The sequence below is a fragment of the Elaeis guineensis genome, chromosome 2 (assembly GCF_000442705.2).
Source record: "Elaeis guineensis isolate ETL-2024a chromosome 2, EG11, whole genome shotgun sequence".
NCBI lineage: Eukaryota > Viridiplantae > Streptophyta > Magnoliopsida > Arecales > Arecaceae > Elaeis > Elaeis guineensis.
Window position 1 is genome coordinate 85,812,560 of NC_025994.2, and position 21,073 is coordinate 85,833,632.

The 21,073-nt window shown below is 36.6% G+C and overlaps 1 protein-coding gene across 8 annotated transcripts; it reads right to left on the minus strand.

Moving 5' to 3' along the window:
* Positions 1–636: 636 nt before the first annotated feature.
* LOC105056328 (uncharacterized) lies at positions 637–20,686 on the minus strand. Of its 8 annotated transcripts, none has more exons than XM_073252018.1 (8): positions 20,446–20,672; positions 19,773–19,949; positions 19,064–19,169; positions 7,172–7,354; positions 2,710–3,180; positions 2,517–2,597; positions 2,348–2,440; positions 637–919 (listed from the first exon to the last, which is right to left on the minus strand). In XM_073252018.1, the coding sequence occupies exons 2-7, from the start codon at positions 19,830–19,832 to the stop codon at positions 2,370–2,372; spliced, it is 972 nt and encodes a 323-aa protein (XP_073108119.1). In that variant the 5' UTR covers positions 19,833–19,949; positions 20,446–20,672; the 3' UTR covers positions 637–919; positions 2,348–2,369. The 8 variants fall into 8 exon arrangements, with proteins under 8 accessions (XP_073108119.1, XP_010936795.1, XP_073108120.1 ...); XM_010938493.4 differs by having other exon boundaries at positions 19,773–19,961; XM_073252019.1 differs by lacking the exons at positions 19,773–19,949; positions 20,446–20,672 and adding exons at positions 16,187–16,400; positions 16,559–16,790.
* Positions 20,687–21,073: the final 387 nt, after the last annotated feature.

A 21,073-nucleotide genomic window follows, 5' to 3' on the forward strand; every position in this document is an offset into this window, starting at 1 on the left:
ATCCATGAATCTCATAAAATTTTTAACCCAACAATCCCAATAAACTTTTGATATTCAATTCAAATCCCATTCCGATTCAAACCAAAACTCATCCTTAAGTGACAAGATTCAAATTAATGAGATAGCTGATTCACTAATTTATTTATCATACAACATCTTTGCTCAGCTTCTTCATTCTATTTCCCCCATAACAACAGACGTATGGCCGTTAATTACGCCTATGCGCGCAACTAGTCCTAAAAGATCACCATGCTACCCACCAAACAAACCACCGCATTAATGAATAAAATCTCTTCCACCAAAAGACGTGCCAACTCTGCACTACTGCCTTGTTGACCCAACACTTGTGCTTAGTTTAGGAGGAATTAATGGATATACATGCATAGCTTGCGTTCCTTCAATTGATAGAAGCGAACAAGGTTGCTATCGTATTATTAAAAAGAAAAAATCACTTAGCCATATCCAAGTTAGAATCATCATAGACAATCTTCAATTTGATCAAATGATGAAGCAAACCTGCAGTAATTCTTTAGTGCTTTGTGATGGATGCAATGCCATGAAAAGATATGCCCAATTGTCCATATCTTTCATATAGCAATGTAAAAATGAGGAAGGAGGGATGCATGGGACTGCACATAAACCCAAAAAATAAACGGAATTTTATCATATGGCAGACGTAAACATGGATACCTAGAAGGCATTTTACATAAAAACCTGAAAGTCCAATATCATTTCTCAGCGCTGTGATAAGACCTGTCTGAAAAACAAAACGCTAACTTCTGACCAACAGACAAGCATTATTACGCGTTCATCGAATGAATGCAAGCATTAGCAATCAAACAGTCATAACCAGAATGTCAAGAACCTGCGAAACCCGTCTACCCACAAGCTATGTAGCTACCACCTTCGCCCAGTCAACCTGCATTACCATTCGGAAAACGATTAGAAACCGTAAATGAGAAGCTCCTCCCATGCGAAACTATGATTGGAAAATTACAACACCGAACCAAAAACAAAAAAAAAAGAATGTTATCAGATTATTATATATAGATGTTAAGCATTGGACTTAAATGGTGGAAAATTTCTAGACCTTGAGAAGGAAATTTACCAGTGTATCTACTGCTGCTCATCGTCTGTAATGACTTGGGACCTCACGAAAAATAGACTTACGAGAATATATTATTAAGATTCCTTCATATAAATACCTAAGATCTATCGAGAGCATAGCCGATGTAAGCCTAAACATATGATCATAAACATCCTCACATACTGTCCTTGTTTAAACTCTATCAACCTCATCAAACTAAGGGTCCAAATATATTCAAATTTAATCACAAGTATCAAAAATTGAATTGCAAACATCAAGATCAGCTGATGGTCAACCCAAATGAAGTCGTGATATGATGTTTTTAGTCCACATAGGCCATGGCTAGATCTGCTCAGACATCATTTATTATAACCCAATACCTCACACAAAAACACTACTCAGAAGATATTATTTAGATTTCATGGTCTTGTATAAGTACCAAGATCTACCCGATCAATAGCTAATATTAGACATGCTCATACAAATCTTCACATAAGTAGAAAAGTATAATACACGAGCAAGCATATAACTGAAATATAAAAATTCACCATCTCAAAAAAAAAAAAAAAAAAAAAGCTTTTATCATGTTATAATTGCTTGAGGTTTCGGAAGCCACAATTACATTAAACATGTACAAAATTGTACTTTGAAAATAGCTATTTAGCCACCATGCTGTTGGAATAATTGATAATAAACAAGAATAACAAGGACTACTATGACATTTTCACCATTCAACCAATTAAAGTTTTATTCTTGTTAAGTGCAAAAACCAAAAACTTATTCTCACAAACTGTGACAAAATCAAATGAAACCATCATCTTCTTGTCACAGCCTATTATTTACTGTTATTGGCAGCTATTATAAAGACACTTTTTCCTCCAGAAACCAAAATTTTGTTCGGAGGCTGGGACGAATAACAGCAGTTATCACATTATAACGATAAATAACTGTTTCAGAAGGCTACTTTATTAGGGACATCAGCACTGTGGAAACCTTGTGTGGAACATAACAGGGCGTTGAAACACTTGCCAGGCAAGAAAGTGAAGAACTATTGCAAAATATTTTATCAAAGCATGTCATAACAAATTGGTGCTACAGAAAGGTCAAGACTGGTATGAAGATTCCAAGTAACATCTCCGTTCTTCCACAAGACCAGAAAAGAACAAAGAAAGGCCTTTTTCTTAAGCATTCTACTATAAATTTGCTGAAAGATAACAGGCCAATAATGATCATTAGTTTGCATATAGGATTCAAAGTTACCTTAGAAGCAGATACAATTAGATCACCAGTCACTCACAAAATCCTTATAATTGACACCTTCAGATATAAAATCTGGTCTCCTACTTTCTCCCTCTAAAACAAAAAAATAAAATAAAATAAGATATTAGCAACCAGATGGTGATGGAAAAAAGGAAATTACGATTCTCACCTTTACATTCTCCAGGAGAATCTGAGAAGTTACTTGCTTCAGGTGGAAGAAAAGGAGATCCAACATAATTCTCTATTATATCTAACAAGCAAAGAAAAGCAAAGTCATTTGATATTCTTCATGGAAGAAAGGGGACTTCATAGGGGACAGCAGTAAGTGTAACTATACAGAAAATGCAGTCACTGACACACACCAGCGCTCTGAGCAAAATGATCTGCTAAATCTGAAAAACTTAAATCCTGAGGAGTCTGACTTAAGAATCCAAATGGCTCATCCAGGAGTGGATCATTTAATGGTTGACCGGTCAACTCTGAGTTGCTGAAGGATCCAGCAGGTGCATCTCCAATTGGTCGGTGTGTTTCTAAGAAGCTACTATCAGTACAGAATGGAAACTCAGAATTGCTTGAATGGTTAGGTTCAGACTTTATAGCTGTGCTGTTAATTCCTATAAGTCTTCCCATGGTCGAGCTCTGCATTGACAACATGCTTGTTGAAGCGTCCAAGCTCCCAGTAAAAACAGATGCATCATCACCAAACTGAATGCCTTCTCCTGCTGGCCTACCATTTATGATAGCATTGGCAATGGCTCCATTGCAAAGCATGCTATCTGACCTTGAAGGCATAGATGCATGTTCTGACAAATGGCATGATGGTGTTCGATGCACTGAAACAAGTAAGAGCAGACATAACATTTATTCTTTTGCATGCTTAAATGAGATAATGAAAATAAATTACTTGTAAACTTATTCATGGCAATCAACAAGATCCCAAAAATGCAAGGTACAGTTGCAGTTGAGGAACAACCCAAGGACAGGGTTGACTTCAAACATAGTAGTGTATGGCTCAAGCAAGGCATGTAACTGACTCAAAACTAAGGAGTATTTGATGAATGACAATGACTCCATTAAATGATGTTTGGAACTATTTTCTTTGCCAATTGGTTCTTATTAAATAAGTTTAAACTGATAAATGCACTTTCATATTCTGGTAGACATATTAGATTCCATTTACCATTTTTGACAGAAACAACTATCTATACCCCTTCAAGCTTTCACTCAACAGATCTGCCATAAATGATTCAGATGTTCTCAAAACAAATAATCCATCCTAAGCGCCATGGACAATAACCTAAACTAGATACAACAAATGGTGGTTCCCAATGTTTTGGAAAGAGAAAAAATGGTATCTAATTTGTATTCTAATGTTTGTGAAAGCACGAAGTAGCAAGACAAGGTTACATCCCCATGTAGAAGTCACAAGTCTATTCCTACTTTATCCTTAAGAAATACTATATATCTATAGAAAATTAAATGAGTCAAGATGAAATTTTAGCATGAGCGGAAAGATCAGCTTAGCATCCTCATCCAGCAAAATGCAGCCCAAGACAAAAGACATCATATGGGTGCCCCTACCAACACCAAAAGAATTTTCGACTTCAAATTGATATTTCCAAGCATGAAGAAGGCACTTAAGGCATCTTATGTTATGCATAGTCCAAAATAGCTGCTCCATTCAGTTGCCTAATGATCAGGGTGGCATTTGATGAGGGTCAGGGACCATCCAATTGCCAAGAAAGCAATGGTCATAAAGCATGTTTTGAGTGTGCTTAATGGCCACAATATTCTTTGGGTGCAACTGCTTTGGTATAAGCATGGTAATATTGACACCTGAGAGGGGAGGCCTTTGAGGTGGGTATGATATTGATGGAGGCTCCTTTCAATTAATGCCCACAATATCATGAAAGGTTTGCTCTATAGTCCAGGCAACAGGGATCAAATGAAGGTCAATTCGTAGACATGGGCCTCTGAGGTTCCCCTGCCTTACAAGCCTACTTATTTCAACACTGAAGTGGATGTTTCTGACATGAAGTTTAGTAATTTAACTTCACATGGCTTATGGGATATTCAAGCTTTATTGTAGGTTCTTGGATCCGTTGCCATCGACCAGATACTTCAAATGCCTATTTGTAGATTCAATGTTAAGGACATCTGGATCTGGATAAATGATGCTCGTGGGCATCCTAAAGCAAGTTCTGTGAACTGCTACTTAACCCATCATTTATCAATTCCCTAAGTGGGCCAATTGAAGACAGATAAGGAGGCTACCCAGTCCTCCCTGTATGCAGTACTTTATTTGGAAAATGCTCTATGGAGCGGTTGCTCGCTCTAAAATTTCTGGACCATATGGGTTTTGCTTCAGATGATGTCTGGCCGGTATGCAGGTTGTTCTCTGAAACAACTAATCACCTATCGTTCAAGCATCATCATGCAAGACTAGTTGGGAACTATGAATGGTACTTGCCAGTCCAGCATTCAAGCGCCTCATTGCTATGGCACTTTTTTGATATTATATTAATGGGAAATCCGGAAGAATAGGAATGTGAAGGTTTTTACTGATAACATGGCCACAACTGGGACTGTCATCATAGAACTATGATTTTATGTCCTCAGTGTCAGCAAGACTAATATGGTCTCAGAGTATAGGTTTACTTCTAAATTTATTTCATGGGAACCACCTCCTTGTCATTGGATAAGTGAACGCTGATGGCTCATTTCATCAGAGCCGACAGTATGCTGAAGCAGCTCCTGTTTCCAGACTAATGAGGCTGATGCTGTCCATCCAGGGCAAGATTACTTCCTGCTAATAACCCATTGTTTGCAGAAGCCAGGGCAGTGTAAAAGGTTTTCACGGTGCTACTAAATTTGGGTTTTCTCGCTTGATCATTGAAAGTGATTTTCTCACCCTTGTCAAACATGTTACAGAAGGGTGAACAAAATCCCTTGGATGATTAGGCCTCTTATGCATGATATCCAACATCTTTTACAATCATTTCAACAATCAATAGTGCAGCATGTCTATAGAGAGGGTAATGCCTTGGCAGACTGGCTAGCAAGCCACAAATTATATTGAAGTTGTAATTTTCCTTTCGACTTGGTAAAACTAATGTACAAAGATGGCCTGGCAACATCTTTGCAACACCAGAGATGAGTGGTGTAACAACCATTAATCTCAATAAAAAAAAAAAACTTAGCCACTTCATAGGTACAAATGACATGAACATAGGTGTAAACTAGCGAGTGACATGCAGTCCTAAACGTGTTGGCAGCAACCCATAAGAACACTGCTATCTAAAAAAATCATCTCAAACGCACACGCAAAAAAAAAAAAAAAAGAAAAAAAGAAAAGAAAACCAACAATTCTCTCATTGAGAAGGGAAAAAACAATTTGATAAAAAAAGAAATCCACATTCTGCTCTGTAAACTTATTTTAGAAAAGTTATTCACAGGTAATTAACAAAATAGAGAAGCAGCCATAGGATTACATACAAGATGAAGGAAAAGGAAGTGAGGCACCAATAAGGGTGGCAACAGATCAAATCAACTGGTGTTTGGGTCAGGCCATCCTCCCTGATCCAAACACAACCAGGCTGCTGCCAGCTTGTGCTACTTCCTGCAAAACTGCTGATGAGTTGGAATGAGACAGACTAAACTTGGAGAAGGAGAAAAGCAACTAACTGGAAAAGAAAAGCAAAGAAGTGCAATGAACAGTGACAGCCTTCAACGATGACAAGTGACAGATAATGGTAGGCCCGGGCAGTGCAACAAGTGAATGGTGACAGGGCAGCAGGCCGCAACTGGGTAACAAGTGCTGGCAAGGCAAAACAGACGTGATAGGATCATAGCCAGCCAACAAGGATGAGAAGTCAAGGAAAGAGAGGTAAGATTAGTGGGAAGGAAAGAGAGGATGCAGAAGAGGGCAAAAGTGGAGTAGGAAGAGGAGAGGAGGCAGGAAAGATGCAAGGGAAGTGAAGGGGAGAATGGAGAAGGGAGAACATGGGAGAAGAAGGGAGAACATGGGAGAAGGGGGAAGAAAAACATTGCAAGCTGACAGCTAGGATCCTCTCGATCCAAGTTAACCATCAGAATCTTAGCCTTCATTCCACTTAAACTACACTGGGGAGTGTGGAGCATATGGATCAAATTAGGTGGATCAGCTGTGCGTCAGATTGCTTTAAGCTAGTTTGGATATTTCACTTGATTGTATCAGAGCAAGCATCAAATCCTGGGATGTATGGTGCCCTACTTTCTCATTTTGGCCTTTATTGATATAAGAGAAGGCTGTTTACATTCTTGCTATGAACATTCCATATTAAGAAAGATATTACTTACAACACATTATAATCCTCAGCTTCAACAAAAAAAAAAAAAAAACCTCATCATGAAATTGTTGATTCAGTACATTAATTAAAAAGATGTAATATTAAAAGTTTGGTGATATTCCAAATAACTACTCAATAATCACCATAGCATATATAGTATCTCAACATCTAGCATATGGATCTTTAAGCATCTCATGGTTATATCCACAGTGCTGCTCAAACACAATGTAAAGTTTTAGTGCACAAACATGCCTCACAACACAGCAAAGTGACAAAATTTTAATCAGAGACAGAGAAATCAGAAGCCTTAGTTTTCGATAAGCCTAAAGAATTGACGAACTATATATATAAAAGAAACCCATTCCATTTACATAAGACCAAATATAACAGTCAAGGTATGGTTCCCAAAAAAAAAAAAACAAAGAAATGAACAAGCAATATGATAATCCAGTTTGATAAAAAGATCAAAAGAACAAAAACAAGGAAAGAACCGTACATGTGGAAGAATTAGAGCCACTGGAAAGAGGCATAGCAGCAACACCAGATGGACACACTTGGTGCATAAGCTCAACCTGTTTCTCTAGAAGCTTGTTGAATACCAAAATTTGGCTCTTAAGCATCAGTCTAACATGATGCGCCTTGAAAAATTCTTGATTATCTTTTTCAAGTCCTGGCCAAACTGGAAAGCAAACAAAAGATGCAGCCATTAGGAGAATAACTTCATTGGATGCACAAGCTTGTAAAAAGGAAAACAGTGGAGCTTCTTATATACCACAATCATATGCCAAGTCACTTGTGTCTTATTTGCTTCAGAAGGCATGTCTTACAGCCTTGATAACATTTGGAAATCTTTTTTTTCTTTTTTTGACAGCTGATAACATTTGGAAATCATACAAAAATTTACATTTTTCTCTCATTCATGTAGCTGATTGTAAGTTGCTAGAAGAACAAATGAGTGAACCAACGGACTAGATATACAGTACCAAACAACATATCAACCAGATAAATGCTAACACTGGTCAAAAAAAAAAAAAAACTTGACAACATCATCACACTTGTCTTTCAGCCACTGGCCCGTACCAGAGAGGATGTCACCAATATAATGACATCCTCATGCCAGCAGAGGAAACTGATTAAATGAATCGACTCCCCAATTGAAGCTAAAATGATTTAGAACTAAGAAAGCAGAATAGGATTCAATGCCATAGCCAAGGGAAATAGCAGAACACGTTGCCCTTTCTTGCCAAAAATCTAACCCCTATTTGGCCAGCTCACACTTCTTTGTACACTGCATTGTGCTTTTAAGCCATCAATAATTTTCTACATTCTAGCAGCGAATCATGGCTTAAGGGCAGTAAAACAAGAGGTAAATCTAAATATCATACAGGTTGACCTGCTAGAGATATCTGATGTTCAGCACTGACAGCAGGCTTGCTGATATACATCTCTCTTCTACCCTTCCTCGTTTCTCACCCTCCCTCAATTCCTAACTTCAGTGGAGACTTTGTTATCCTCCCCCTTCTCTCTCCCTCTCTCTTACCTACAAGTTTGATATCAGAGATTTATTAAAGTTCTATAGTGAATAGCAGAAACAACCAAGGTGACACCAATGCAGGGACACGCAGCCTACATAGGAAGAAAGAGTTGTCAAGATATGGAGAAGAAATACATAAACATGTCATAGAGAGCATGTTGAAGCCCTGACGTATAGCTGAATACAAAACCAATTCAAGAACCAAAGCAATAACAAAGCCAAAGAGGTGGTAATAATAACCCAGTGGAATTTCAAAATTGCTTTCACAATCACACATATCATGAGCAAAGTCAGCAAAAGCACTTAAAAACAAATATCGACCATGGTTCGCCGAACCAAACCGAACCACCCAGTTTGGCCCGTATCGAACCGGAATGGAACTGAGCCGATTCGGCCCTAAAATTCGAAACAGGGACCAAACCGCTCCAAACCGATCGGTTCAGCCCAGTTCGGGTTTCTTTTTTTTTTTTTTTTTGGGTGGTTCAGTGGGTTCTTTAAACTGATGAGTGGGAAGAGAAGTCGGGCTGATGAGTGGGAAGAGAAGTCTTCCAGTCTCCCGACTTCTCTTCCCATTCGTTTTCCTTTCCGAAAACAACTCCCCCTTCTCTACAGTACAACCAAGGTGCAAAACAAGGAGAAATCATCAAATAGAGATACATGAGCTTATCTCCCACTTCCCTATCTCCTCTTCCTCTCTCTTTTTCTTTTTTAACAACTTTAAGATTCGCGAAAATTGAAAAAATAAGAAAAAATCATATCAAAATTTCTGATTTTGGTATGATTTCATTGTATATTATAAATCTATGGATGATCCACACAATGACAGTGAAATCATTAATTTTCATTAAATATAAATTTTTGAACTAAAAATATATTTTTGAAATAAAATATTATTAAAAATTATAAATAAAAATATAATTTATAAATGATATTGGCAGTCGATGAGATTCTAAATCTCGATATATATTGATGATTTATTTTTATTTTTTTAATTGATTTGAGCATATTAGGATTCAATAATATCTAATCCTTATAAGACTGTCCCAAGACTACATGTTAAAACTTGTACTGTTGTTCCTTTATGACATAACATCATGTCAGATTTAGATCTGCATCACATGCTTAATCACGGGTGTACCGAAGTGATACAAATATCAAATAACATCAACAAATATCAATTTGGACTTAAAATCACTCAAGAAATCATGAAAATTTGATTAGATACCTTAGAAATCAAAAAAAAAAAAATGGCATGCCAACTTGATCAGCATGCCCCATCATACCAAGTGTCGATACGATACCAGTCCGGTACCATACCATACTGATGACGACCGGTATGGGTATTGGTACCTATTCAGCCTTGATATCAACTGTCATAAGGTTGACTTTCATCATTTTCATGTAATCATTTATTTTGACAAAAATGAGGTGGAGATAAGCACATAAAATTACTTGGATGGACCATTAGTTTAAAGAAAGTAAAACATTAGTGAAGATCACTTGATGAGCAAATAAATCATTCTCATGGAACTTAATGGAGGAAAAATATGAAAGATGACATCAAGAAAAATTACTACATGGAAGTAGCTAAAGCTAGGTAACAAAAACATGGATTTTTGTCCGTTTACTAAATGAAAAATACTAATTAACACCTCTAAAGTAAAACAAGACATTGTGGAATTATAGTGTGGAATTAAGGTAAATTTAATAAAAGGATCCAGATGTTGAACCAAAAAATGCCTATAGAAAGGAATTTGTACGCATGAGATTATTAGGTCAGACAATACTATTTGTCTACATAAAGAACAACTTAAATCTTCTTCAGAGACATGATTTTAAACAAGAACAAACGAATTGTGCCGAACCAACTAGTTCGGGGCATATTGAACCAGACCAATCAAGGACCAGAATAGTTCGGCTTTCAATTTCGAGACTACTCGTGATAGTCTGATAAGTCATTTCCTCCCTCCCTCCCTCTACCTCTCTCGCATGCACGCTCCGCTTAGGATTAGGGTTTGCCAAGCTGGCTGCCATCCTTTCTCTCTCTCATGTCCCCTCTTCTCGCTCTCCCCCTCCCTCTCCTCTTCTCCCTCTCCCCCTCCCTCTCCAGCTCTCCCTCTATTAGTACACCTCGGAACGGCACAGCACTGACCCGTACAATGCCAAATCGGTCGCGGGCGTGATTTGTACTATGCCAAATCAATCGATGGCCAATAAGCCCCTTGACACTGATTTGGCGAACCTTTTTTAAATTATGCTATCAAATTGTTATGGACTATTATAATGTTTTCACATGGCATTATTATTAGTTGCTTAGAGATGACATGCTATAACATTACAATAATAATAAAAAACAAATAAAAGCATTCTATATTATGTTCTCCTTGCATTATGACGTCCACTAATAATGATTTTGCAACATACAATAGCTTATCTATAACATATCAAAAAAAGAGTTTTGAATTTAGGTCATGTTTTGTCAAATTTTGCTCCCAAAATAGCATAGACCCCATGTTATAAAATTCTTTACATGCCAAACAATGTGCAACTTCAAGATTACTTTTTTTTTTTTTTTGTAGTCTTTTTGCTCTACAAAACATAGAAAATAAGCAGCCCCCCTCATCTCTCCTACAAAACCCAACATATGAACTTGTGCTGAAAAATATGCTTCTTTCCTACTATATCTGGAACCTAAATGCTCAAATTCAAAGTCCATTTCTCACACTCAGCATCTCCCTCATCTACTCTAACAAGTTGGACTACTTACTTTCTTAAGAGAGGTAGACTTTACATGGTTCCCATCCAGAGAGGTCTCAAGGCCATCTCCCTCATTTGTCCTAGCAAAACCATGCCTCCCAATACACATTCTTGACAATTTTAACATTACTCTTCCCTCATCATATTAGACTCTTTAATTTCTTTCTCATTTTGGTGCAAAACTCTCTTTCATCACCCGCCACCCCAAAAAAAAAAAAATCCTATCTGTTGGTCACCTTCTTTCCTATATGGGAAGTTGTTTTCATTCATGCTCCTTCATTTTCTCCCCCTTCCTAGAGTTAAGAAAAATAAATAAATAGTTTTCAATTCACTAACAGATGGCATCACATCCATTCATTACATGTTTTCAAGTTTTATTTTTTCTTGTTTAAACAATATTTCGGAATTCTCTACTTTTATTTTTGCTTTTCTATCGCATTTTATTCTGTTTCATGTTTTACATTTGTTCTTTTTGACATCATTTTCTTTGTTTCATTTTTTTCATTTTTATTGTAAATTTAACTTGCCTTCTTTCTATACTTAGTTTCCTTGATCAGCCAAAAAAAAGCCAATCAATGCACCAAATACCCATTTTCATTTATTCACTTCCATCACTTATGGCTAGATTTTTTGCTCTTTCCTCTTCATCACATTCAATCTACCTCAATATCTCTTTCCTTGCATAATTGTGTGATTAGTCTTTGATAGCTTCCACATATAAATACCTTGCCCATGCACAGTAGTTTAGGTGCGCACTTTATGCACTAATGTGGCAATGCATGATTTAAATTGACTGATATATAGCCTTCTAATCACTACCTGACACATCATTTGAGTGAAGGCATAAAATATAGCGTATTCAACACCGAATTTGTTTTATATGGTTCAATACAAAAACACAATTTATAGTGTAAAAGAACTGGGCTGCTTACAAATTCATGAGATTGGATAGTCTCATATGACCTCTCTGGACTATAATCATGGCCCAATCATCTTTATCTTCAATTCATCTCAACAGCTTTAAGCTAATTTAACCCCTTAACCAGCAAGACCTGTCTCACTTTGGTGTCCTTAGCTCCACTTCAGTTTTTTAAAGAAAAATTAACTAGTTAATCATCCTCTCTCTTCAGCTCCCTCTAATCCATGCACAAGTGCCTATGCCTATCTCTCCATCATACAATTTCCTTTTTACTAATAACTAGCATAGTAGCCAGACAATGCCCGGGCCTATTGATTTTGCAAATGTAGAAAAATAGTCACCACAATAATAGATTTCAATGTAAAGAAAACTATAAACATAATAATTTAGTTTGCAATTTAATTGGAGCAAACAGTAAAATAAATCAAACATTCAAAATAATAGTTTAGATCAAAACAAACTGGAACAGTGAGATTGTTTAGAAATTAACAATTTATGGTATTCGCCTTCTATAATAAGCTGTGAACATATATCTAGGGCACAAAAAATCATTTCAAATAAACAGTTTAAATGGAAAATAGCCCTTGTTACTATAGAAGGATAAGACTGAACTGAAGAGTGACTGATCATACTATCTTTTATATGTTGCATTCTGGAAGTAGGAGTGAAGGACTATCGCTAGAGGCTCCCAGAAACTAACAAGCTTAGCTTATTTGTCATTCAAATACAAAATTTTGCTAAAGAAGAAGATGGGTTAGGTGTTAGAGATCTCTATCAATTCAATAATGCCTTATTAGCCAAGTCAGGGTAGAGGCCTCATAAAACTGGTCATGAGCCTTAGAAACACCTAATCAATTGCTTTTACTTGAAAAAAGTTATCTACCATTTGACACACCTAAACGTAGATGTTCTAGTATTTAGAAAGATATTGTGAAGGGCCAGATCTAGCCTCAAATTCTTATTAAATGCTGCACAATAAGTTTACCAGCCATGTTTGCCACTTACAGTTAAATATGAATATAGGTTAATCCGGCTCTAGCGTACATTCAAGAAGAGCATTAGATTGGATTCCGGACTGAAAATAGTAGAATTTCATATTTCAGGACATAATCATCACTGATTGTTAGGAACCATCACCAACTTTATTGGAGGCAACTACACCTTACGGTGTCAAAACAGAAAGAACTTTGTGTTCAAAAACGAAATTGCAAATCTTAAAATATTGCTGACCATTAGACCTGTTGCTATGAAATATAAAAGTCCAGAACAATATTTCATTCTTTCCAAAAACCAAGGAACGAATCAAAAATTAGACTTTCAAAGTTAACAAAAATCAAACATCTCTATTCCCATGGGATGTGAGGCTCGAGAAGGTTCAAGAGATCTCAAAATTTGAAGGGACCAACTCACACCTCCATAACTAGCACAAAATCCTATATCCTTCAAGGAAAAAAAGAACATCAAGAAATGAGTTCTCAAAATACAAATCAAGAACGTCAAAGACGCAGAAAATTATTTATTTTAAAAAAAAAAAAAGACTCCATCAATTCTAAAACTCCAAGAGCAGCATCAATCTTCCCACTCTTGCAACATCCATCAATTATAGTAGTATAAGTCATGACATTGGGAGCCAAACCCTCCTCAAACATCCTGTTCAACATATCCTCTGCATCCTCAAGCTTCCTCTCCTAACACAGGCAACCGATGACCATAGTGTAGGTGTAAATATTTGGCTTGTAGCCCTTCTCCTCCATCTCCTGAAACAAATTGAACCTCTCTTCCCTCCTCCCCGACCCACATAATGCCTTTATCAAGACCGTATGTATGTGCACATCATGATCACACCCATCTTCCTCCATCTCCGAGAACAATGCCAAAGCCTCATCCATCCTCCCAGCATCACAAAGCCCATAGATAAGAATGGTGTACGAGACCTCATCCCTCTGACACCCCATGCCATGTACGGGATGTATTTTTTTCTTAAGAAATATTTTATTTTATTAATTTATTAATATATAGTCTATATGCATTTTAAATATAATTGAAATAATAAAAAAAATATTTTATGCATAGTGTGGATTATAAGCTATTTATAAGATATTTTTTTTCTAAATTTGGGATTTTTCTGTCTTGTTTATTTTCTAGACCTTCATTTTTTTAGACAACATAGGTTATTTTTACTTTAAAAAAATTTTAATATTTTTATATATTATTGTTGAAAAGTTGGCGAAATACTCGAACTCAATGATTTGTATTGGACTCATTCAGATTCACATCTGTCTATTCTTGCTTTCAAAATCTTTTGGAAGCAAACAGGTACAATTTGATTTCTATTTTTGGAAAACATGCCCAAAAAAACTGAGGCTGTTAAGTCCCATTATGAGTAGATGCAACAATAAAGGTATACGTATAAAATCTAGTAAAATTCTAATACTTTCGGGACAAAAAAAAAAAAAGATGATCCAATATTGCAAATCCAATAATTAATTTTTTTTCAATAGATTTTTCCTATTTTTTGACTATATTGCACCAAAATCTTAAAATTTTTCTAGCATGCCTAGTTTTACAAATGATCAAATTGGTCACTTGAAATTAATTAACCAAGATTTTGAATTTTCTTACTCATGATGCTGCTCATATTGAATATCTTTGCCAACAAACCTGATCATACCAATCCCCACAAATGCATGTTAGCTCTACTTTTTGCCTCTTTTGTACAACAAAGTGTCCCTCCTATCTTAAAAAGATGTAATGATCTTGTGACCAATGGTGACATCGCATAGCTCTCTTTGCAGCATGTAGCACATGAAAAATACTTAGAAACTAAAGCACCAAGGGGGACATGCAATTGCCATCAGTATGATACCCATCCCTTACCCAAATTCATTATCCACATTAGAACATTTGGCAACAATACCTTTTGCACTCCAAAGTCCAGGCCATTGATTGTTACCAAAATCAGTACTCATTTGGCCTGCTACCAGAATACATAAAGATACAACCCAAACCTTTCAAATAACCCCGTCAATTAGACTGTTGCTCCCATGTTTCCCTGGTTGCTTTGGACTGTAGTAATCATGGATTACAGCTTTAATGACAATGGCTTTAATTTTAAATTCTAACGGAGCCTCACCCCCTGCTATGCATGTGGTGCTGCTTTCGATTGTGCTCCTCTTTACTCTCTTCTCCATCTCCTCTTCTCTCTCTATGTTGTTCCATCAAAGGCTCAAGAGATCAAGAAAGGAGGATAAGGACTGCAACCACCAACTCAAGGTCCCAAGTCCAACAAAAGAGAAACAGAAGAAACTCCCCAAAGCCAACAGCCAAAGAAGCTTAAGAATGGTGGGTTTTGTGGGAGTCTTGGTCTCTGATCCCTCCTTTCTTCAAAGTAATAGTTTAGATCAAAACAAATTGGAACAGTGAAATTGTTTAGAAAAATAATAATTTATTGTGTTTAGAATGTAGTAGGTACGGTGTTTAGAACAGAAAAACAGAAAGAAAATACCCAACACAAAACCACAGGAAAAATAGAGAAAACATAGGAAAAATCAACGAAAACACAGGAAACACGAAAAAAATTAAAATCAACAAAAATGAAGGAAACACGGAAATAAACTTGATTATCAGGTCTAACCTAATGATGAGATGTCTATCCTCGAGGTCGAATATCTAAGATCATTCAGAGCGCTGATTTTAGACCGAAATTTGAGGGAAAAAATACCTTTCAGACTGAAATTAATATTTATTATATTTTAATATTATGTTAATACATATACTAATATAATATTTTTATTACTATTAATCCAGAATATCAACACAAAAATCTAACCTGTTCTCTACAGCTGGTAAAATAGTTCAACTGATTTGATCCTTGGAGCTTCAATTAACTAAATTCAATCCCCAAGATTATTCAGCCCTAAAACCCAAAAAGCTGAATTTTTTAATTCAACCCTCTACATCCTAGAAAGCGGTAGACCATAAAATTTTTTAAAAATCTCAATTTTGAGGCAAAAATTTTTCCCAGTGCATCATTCTCAAACACCAGAACCAACAATCACCAAAAACTACACCAAGCCTAAAATACAAAATTGAAACTTTTTCTCTCTCAAATTTACACCAAATTCGAATGCACTACTTCCACCAGCTACCAGATCCGAGAGTGATACGATGGTATCAGAAAGTTTTCTCAAATTTTGTGGAAGAAAAAGAGATTCGAAGTGGAATCCATGGTTAGTTAAACTTACTATTAGGTTTTGGGGCGGGATTCTGAGGTGGACATCATTGATGATACCACTACTCACCATCATAATGGTAAATCTGATTGCAATTGCTGTCGGTGTCGGCCGAACGATATACAGTGTGATTCCATAGTGGAGCAAGGTGCTGGGTGGTGTGTTCTTCAGCTTCTAGGTGTTGGCTCATCTCTACCCATTTGCAAAGGGACTGATGGGAAGAAGGGGGAGGACACCAACCATTGTCTTCGTGTGGTCTGGGCTCATTGTGATCATGATATCACTGTAATGGGAAGCCATTAATCCCTAGTCAGGTAATTCACAGATTGGAGGCTCATTCACATTCCCTTGACTCATCCTGTGTTTATCATCTTTCTTATAGATTTTTGTGCAAACTGAAAAATGCAAAAGATTTTTGTTATCCAGGAACCGGTGGACCACCTGGGGCTCGTACTCCTCTTCTCCCACACCCATCGACTGGAGGAGCTCCATCACCACCCGCACATCACGCAGTTCCTCCTCTGCCTCCTCTCTCCAGCCGTCGCGCCCTCTCCCTCCATCGACTCTCTCTTGCTCATTCTTTCCTTCCTAAAAGCTGCTCCTTTCCTCTTCCCTCCCTCCTTTCTCCCGCGAGGAGAGTCAAGCTTATTTAATCGTCACGCCGCGCAACGCCCTGCGCTCCCATATTTCCAAGTGACACATGGTGTATTAGAAGATTACTCTATAATCTTAGGTGTCAATACGAAATACCACTCCTAAAACCTGTTTATTGCTTTACTATTATTATATAGATGTACTCTCAGGTTGGTTATTGCAATTGCTCTCACATGAAAAAGATGGAAACATCTAGATATCACAAGAGAAACAAGGTATATCTATTGTCTGCATGAGATATCTAAAAAATGAAACAGCCTATATTAACTCCTGATTTTAGTTTATAACCAATTTTAACAACATCAAAACATAAAATCAGGCATTTTAAGTACCATAGTCTTATTTATGCTGTGTATAATACATTCTTATATGTGCATGAATATGTCAAATTATTGACTGCCTACCAAATATAATGCTCTAATGTAGTAAACAACAAATTTATTATCAACTCTAATACTTTCATCTTACTATGTCTTTAACTCTTCTGTTTGAATTTATCAAGCTTTATTAAATGGGATTCTGATGCAAGGATTGTTGAAATACACCCTTTTTTCAGAAACAAAGAAATTAAGATAATACTTTTTTTTTTAATCAATAAATTAATAAGATACATATTTATCATATATAGTAATTATGATCAGTAATTTTAATTGCATAACCATTAACTAGTATTTGCAACAGATTTTATACAAGTTTTGTGCATAACTTCTTTGTTTTTGTTGGTGATGACGTACACTGCACATGCAAGTATGTTAGAGAAGGCAAAGTAGTAACCCCACAGATATTTTATATCTAAATGATCATTTTCATAATTAGATAATGCAGTAGTGGTACGTAATTTGTGTGATATATTTCAATCTGATCGAAATGATATTACATCAGGATAGGAAGCAGTCTACTTCAAAGGTATTTGCATCCATAGAATTGTGATTCCTAAGGCCACCTGTTCCAGCTCTGTGCCCCACAGGGCATGAGTCATCTGTACCAGCAAGGTAAGCCACTTTCAACGGAAGATGCTTGAGCGCAATACAAGATTGCTATGATTGAATGGAACGAGGAAAGAGGCTCAACGTTGTTTCTGCTTTATTTTCATCAAATCAAATGAACAACAGTGAATCGTATCAAGATAGACAGGAAACTTAGGAGCCCATAAAGAGAGTAATAGTAACATGCATAGTCTATTACATCCACAGATAAACGGCCACTTATGAGATTTGTCTGGTAGCCAATAAATGATAGTGTTGAGTGCAACAATACAGAGGCAGGATTGGATGTATTTCAACCTTTTTTTGTGTGGTTGGGAGGGGGAGACAGGCTTGGAGATGGTGGGCAAACATGGTCAGGAGTGGTGGAAAGTGTATTGTACATACAGAGCAAATTAATAATGCTCTCGGAGGTGAAGGAAGAAGGCAAGATTCAATGGGGGTCATAAGGTAGCAACCAAACGAACAGATTCAAGTATGCTTTGATAATTTCACTGCAGACTGGCATTTGTATTATCAAAGCAGACTAACCAAAATATTGGAGTCATGTCAACCTGTATTTGAACATCAGCAAATCTAATATAGGTAGACAAATTTAAAGCTAATAAAGAATGAAGTCCTAAATAGCAAGCACAATGCGCAGCAATATGATGATGAGCAGCAAACTACTCTTCAATTCAAGTATAAGAGTTCACAACATATCAATTCATTACAATGAGTCACTTATCAAATTTCTGACAACATACATGGAATATATCATGCAATTACTTTCTACTCAACAGAAAGTTCTTAAAATGCAAATGTTGTCTATAATGTAGAACTTTACAACTTGAAAAATCATAAGACAAGATTGTTCATCATTGTTGATTGCAGCATAACAATGGATTTATAGGCCATATTCTGTTACTAAGAAGCATTTTGACTGTTCTCCTCATAAGATATAGACATGCTTCTTTCATATTGTTTATAGAAGCATGTATGCAGCTTCATATGTAGCATGGCTGCACCTTCAATTCTTCATAGCAATCATTATTTCCACTATATACGACATTATTTTCACATATGATTGACAAACAATTAGAAAACAAAAGGCTAGCAAAATGCATATGCAACAGCTTCATGAATTTAAATAAAAGTTGAAACAAATCCACATTTACTCAATTTATGAACCCTGTAAGCTATATGCCCCATGCATAAATCTATGAAGAAAAGAAGCATCTAACTGATCCTGATTTAGGTCTAGCAATCTTTTCTTCACAATCCACAATAAAAATCCTAAAAGGAAAACGATGATTTGGCATGTAATTACCAACTTCTGTAAAATTAGGATCTATTTTTGCCTGGAGAGAGAGTGCGTCAACTACTTCTTTCTGATTCATGTGTAGCTTAAGACGATGCTCAATAAGATTTTGCACCTGAAACCAAAAATAAGAGACATAAGAAACAATTTTAAAGAGATGGAAGGTTTTCCCCCTATCACCCTATGTTAAAGTGAAATGAAAGTATATGTTTATATTCCTTTTACATGCAACTAGCTACAGTGATTACCAAGCATGTTATAGATAGTGAAAGTTATCTCAACATAACTTGCTGCAATCAATGTAGAGACAATTATTATGAAGAGAGCCTTCAAACGGAACCCTAAAGTTAAATAATTATTTGACTAGGAGAAATAGGAAAAATAAAAGAACAAACTAGAAATAAAGATCCTAGAAGATATTCTCTTTATTTATTGATAACGTCAGATATTTTATTGTTAATAATGTATTTCATGAGTCAAATATAAATTCACATAATCCATATGAAGAAGGTCAATATCTATGACAAGTGATACTAAGTAAATCCCTGATCAAGCAACTCGATTGTGGCATGGTGCACCGCAAGAACTGAGGTAAGATACGGTTCAAGAGGAGCAAAATACAAGTTCTCTGACAATCGTCATGGATTAGGGCAAGGTAATCACACACACACACGTATATAGATATATATCAGGAAAGGTGCATCTCTAGACAAGGCACCTTTTGTACACGTTTCTTTATATCTGGACTGGGCACCTTTTGTACTTCTCCCCTCAGCATCTTCCCTTCTTATTATTGAGATTCGGCTAAGATTGGTCAGAATTTGATGATTCCTACTCAGCAGTGTCCCAGTGCATGCATGACAAAATCATATTCCTGATGCTCAAACGCAAAGTCCTGATGGAAAAACTACACCAATTGCATGATTTAATAACCGAAATTATGCCAAATAAGATCCCCTATTTAAAGCATATATGTAGAAATATCCTAAGCATGATAGTAAGAAACGTGAAATAGTTCTCATCAATGGAAGCAAGTGCGAAATCTTTCACATGATCAAGACAATCGATCACTTAAAATTCGAACTCTGAAGCTTAAAAATATCAAAACAACAATTAAAGCCAGAAAAGGATAAAGAAATGCTAAGATTTATGTTCCTCGGATTGGGGTGGATCTAGGGTTTCAATAGAAGAACCCCCCACCCCCACCACCACCAAAAGAAAAGAAAAAACAATCAAGACTCCTGTCAAAACACATATTCGAAAATAATCCGCAAATAACTACCAAAAATGGATCTTCCATGAGAAAAACGAATTCTTTTGCCACATGGGAGAAGCATGGGAGAAATTTCGAATCGCTCCTGCATGCCAATCGGAGGAGAGGAGTTACTCACCTCGCCGAGTTCGTCCGATCTCCATTAAAGCCACCAAAATATCTTAAATTTCCCCTTCAGGATTTATCCTTCCATCGTTCAGAGTGGAGTCCGGATTAGGGCATCTAGAGATGAAAATGGAGACAAGAGGGGAAAGATAGAGCGGAAAGAAGATTCCGCATTCAGGGGATTCTTATCTAAGAGAGAAACAGATAAAGGAACTCGGGACCAAGCACAGAGCGATTCGCGATTCCTCGGAGGATTCACGTTTTATCTTTCACAAAAAAAAATGATTCACCTTCTTTTGCAACATCAACCGTTGGATCGCACGATGAGACGCGGCAGAAACAATTTGGAATGCTTTAAGAGTTGTGGATTGGGCGATCCAACGCTTGATGTTACGAAACATATCGATCATTCTTTCTCGTGAAAGATACAACCCGAACCCTTTGTCGGAACTACCAAGCATCACGCTGCCACCACACGTGCTACATCGCAGGACAACTTCGCTGGACACGTGCAACTAGGGCCGTTAACGAATTGGATACGATCGAACCCACCGCTACTCAAAATCGGCTGTTTCGAATTGTCGTTTAATTTGTGTTCAATTCCAATTCAAATATATTTAAAAAATTTTTATTTGAGATCA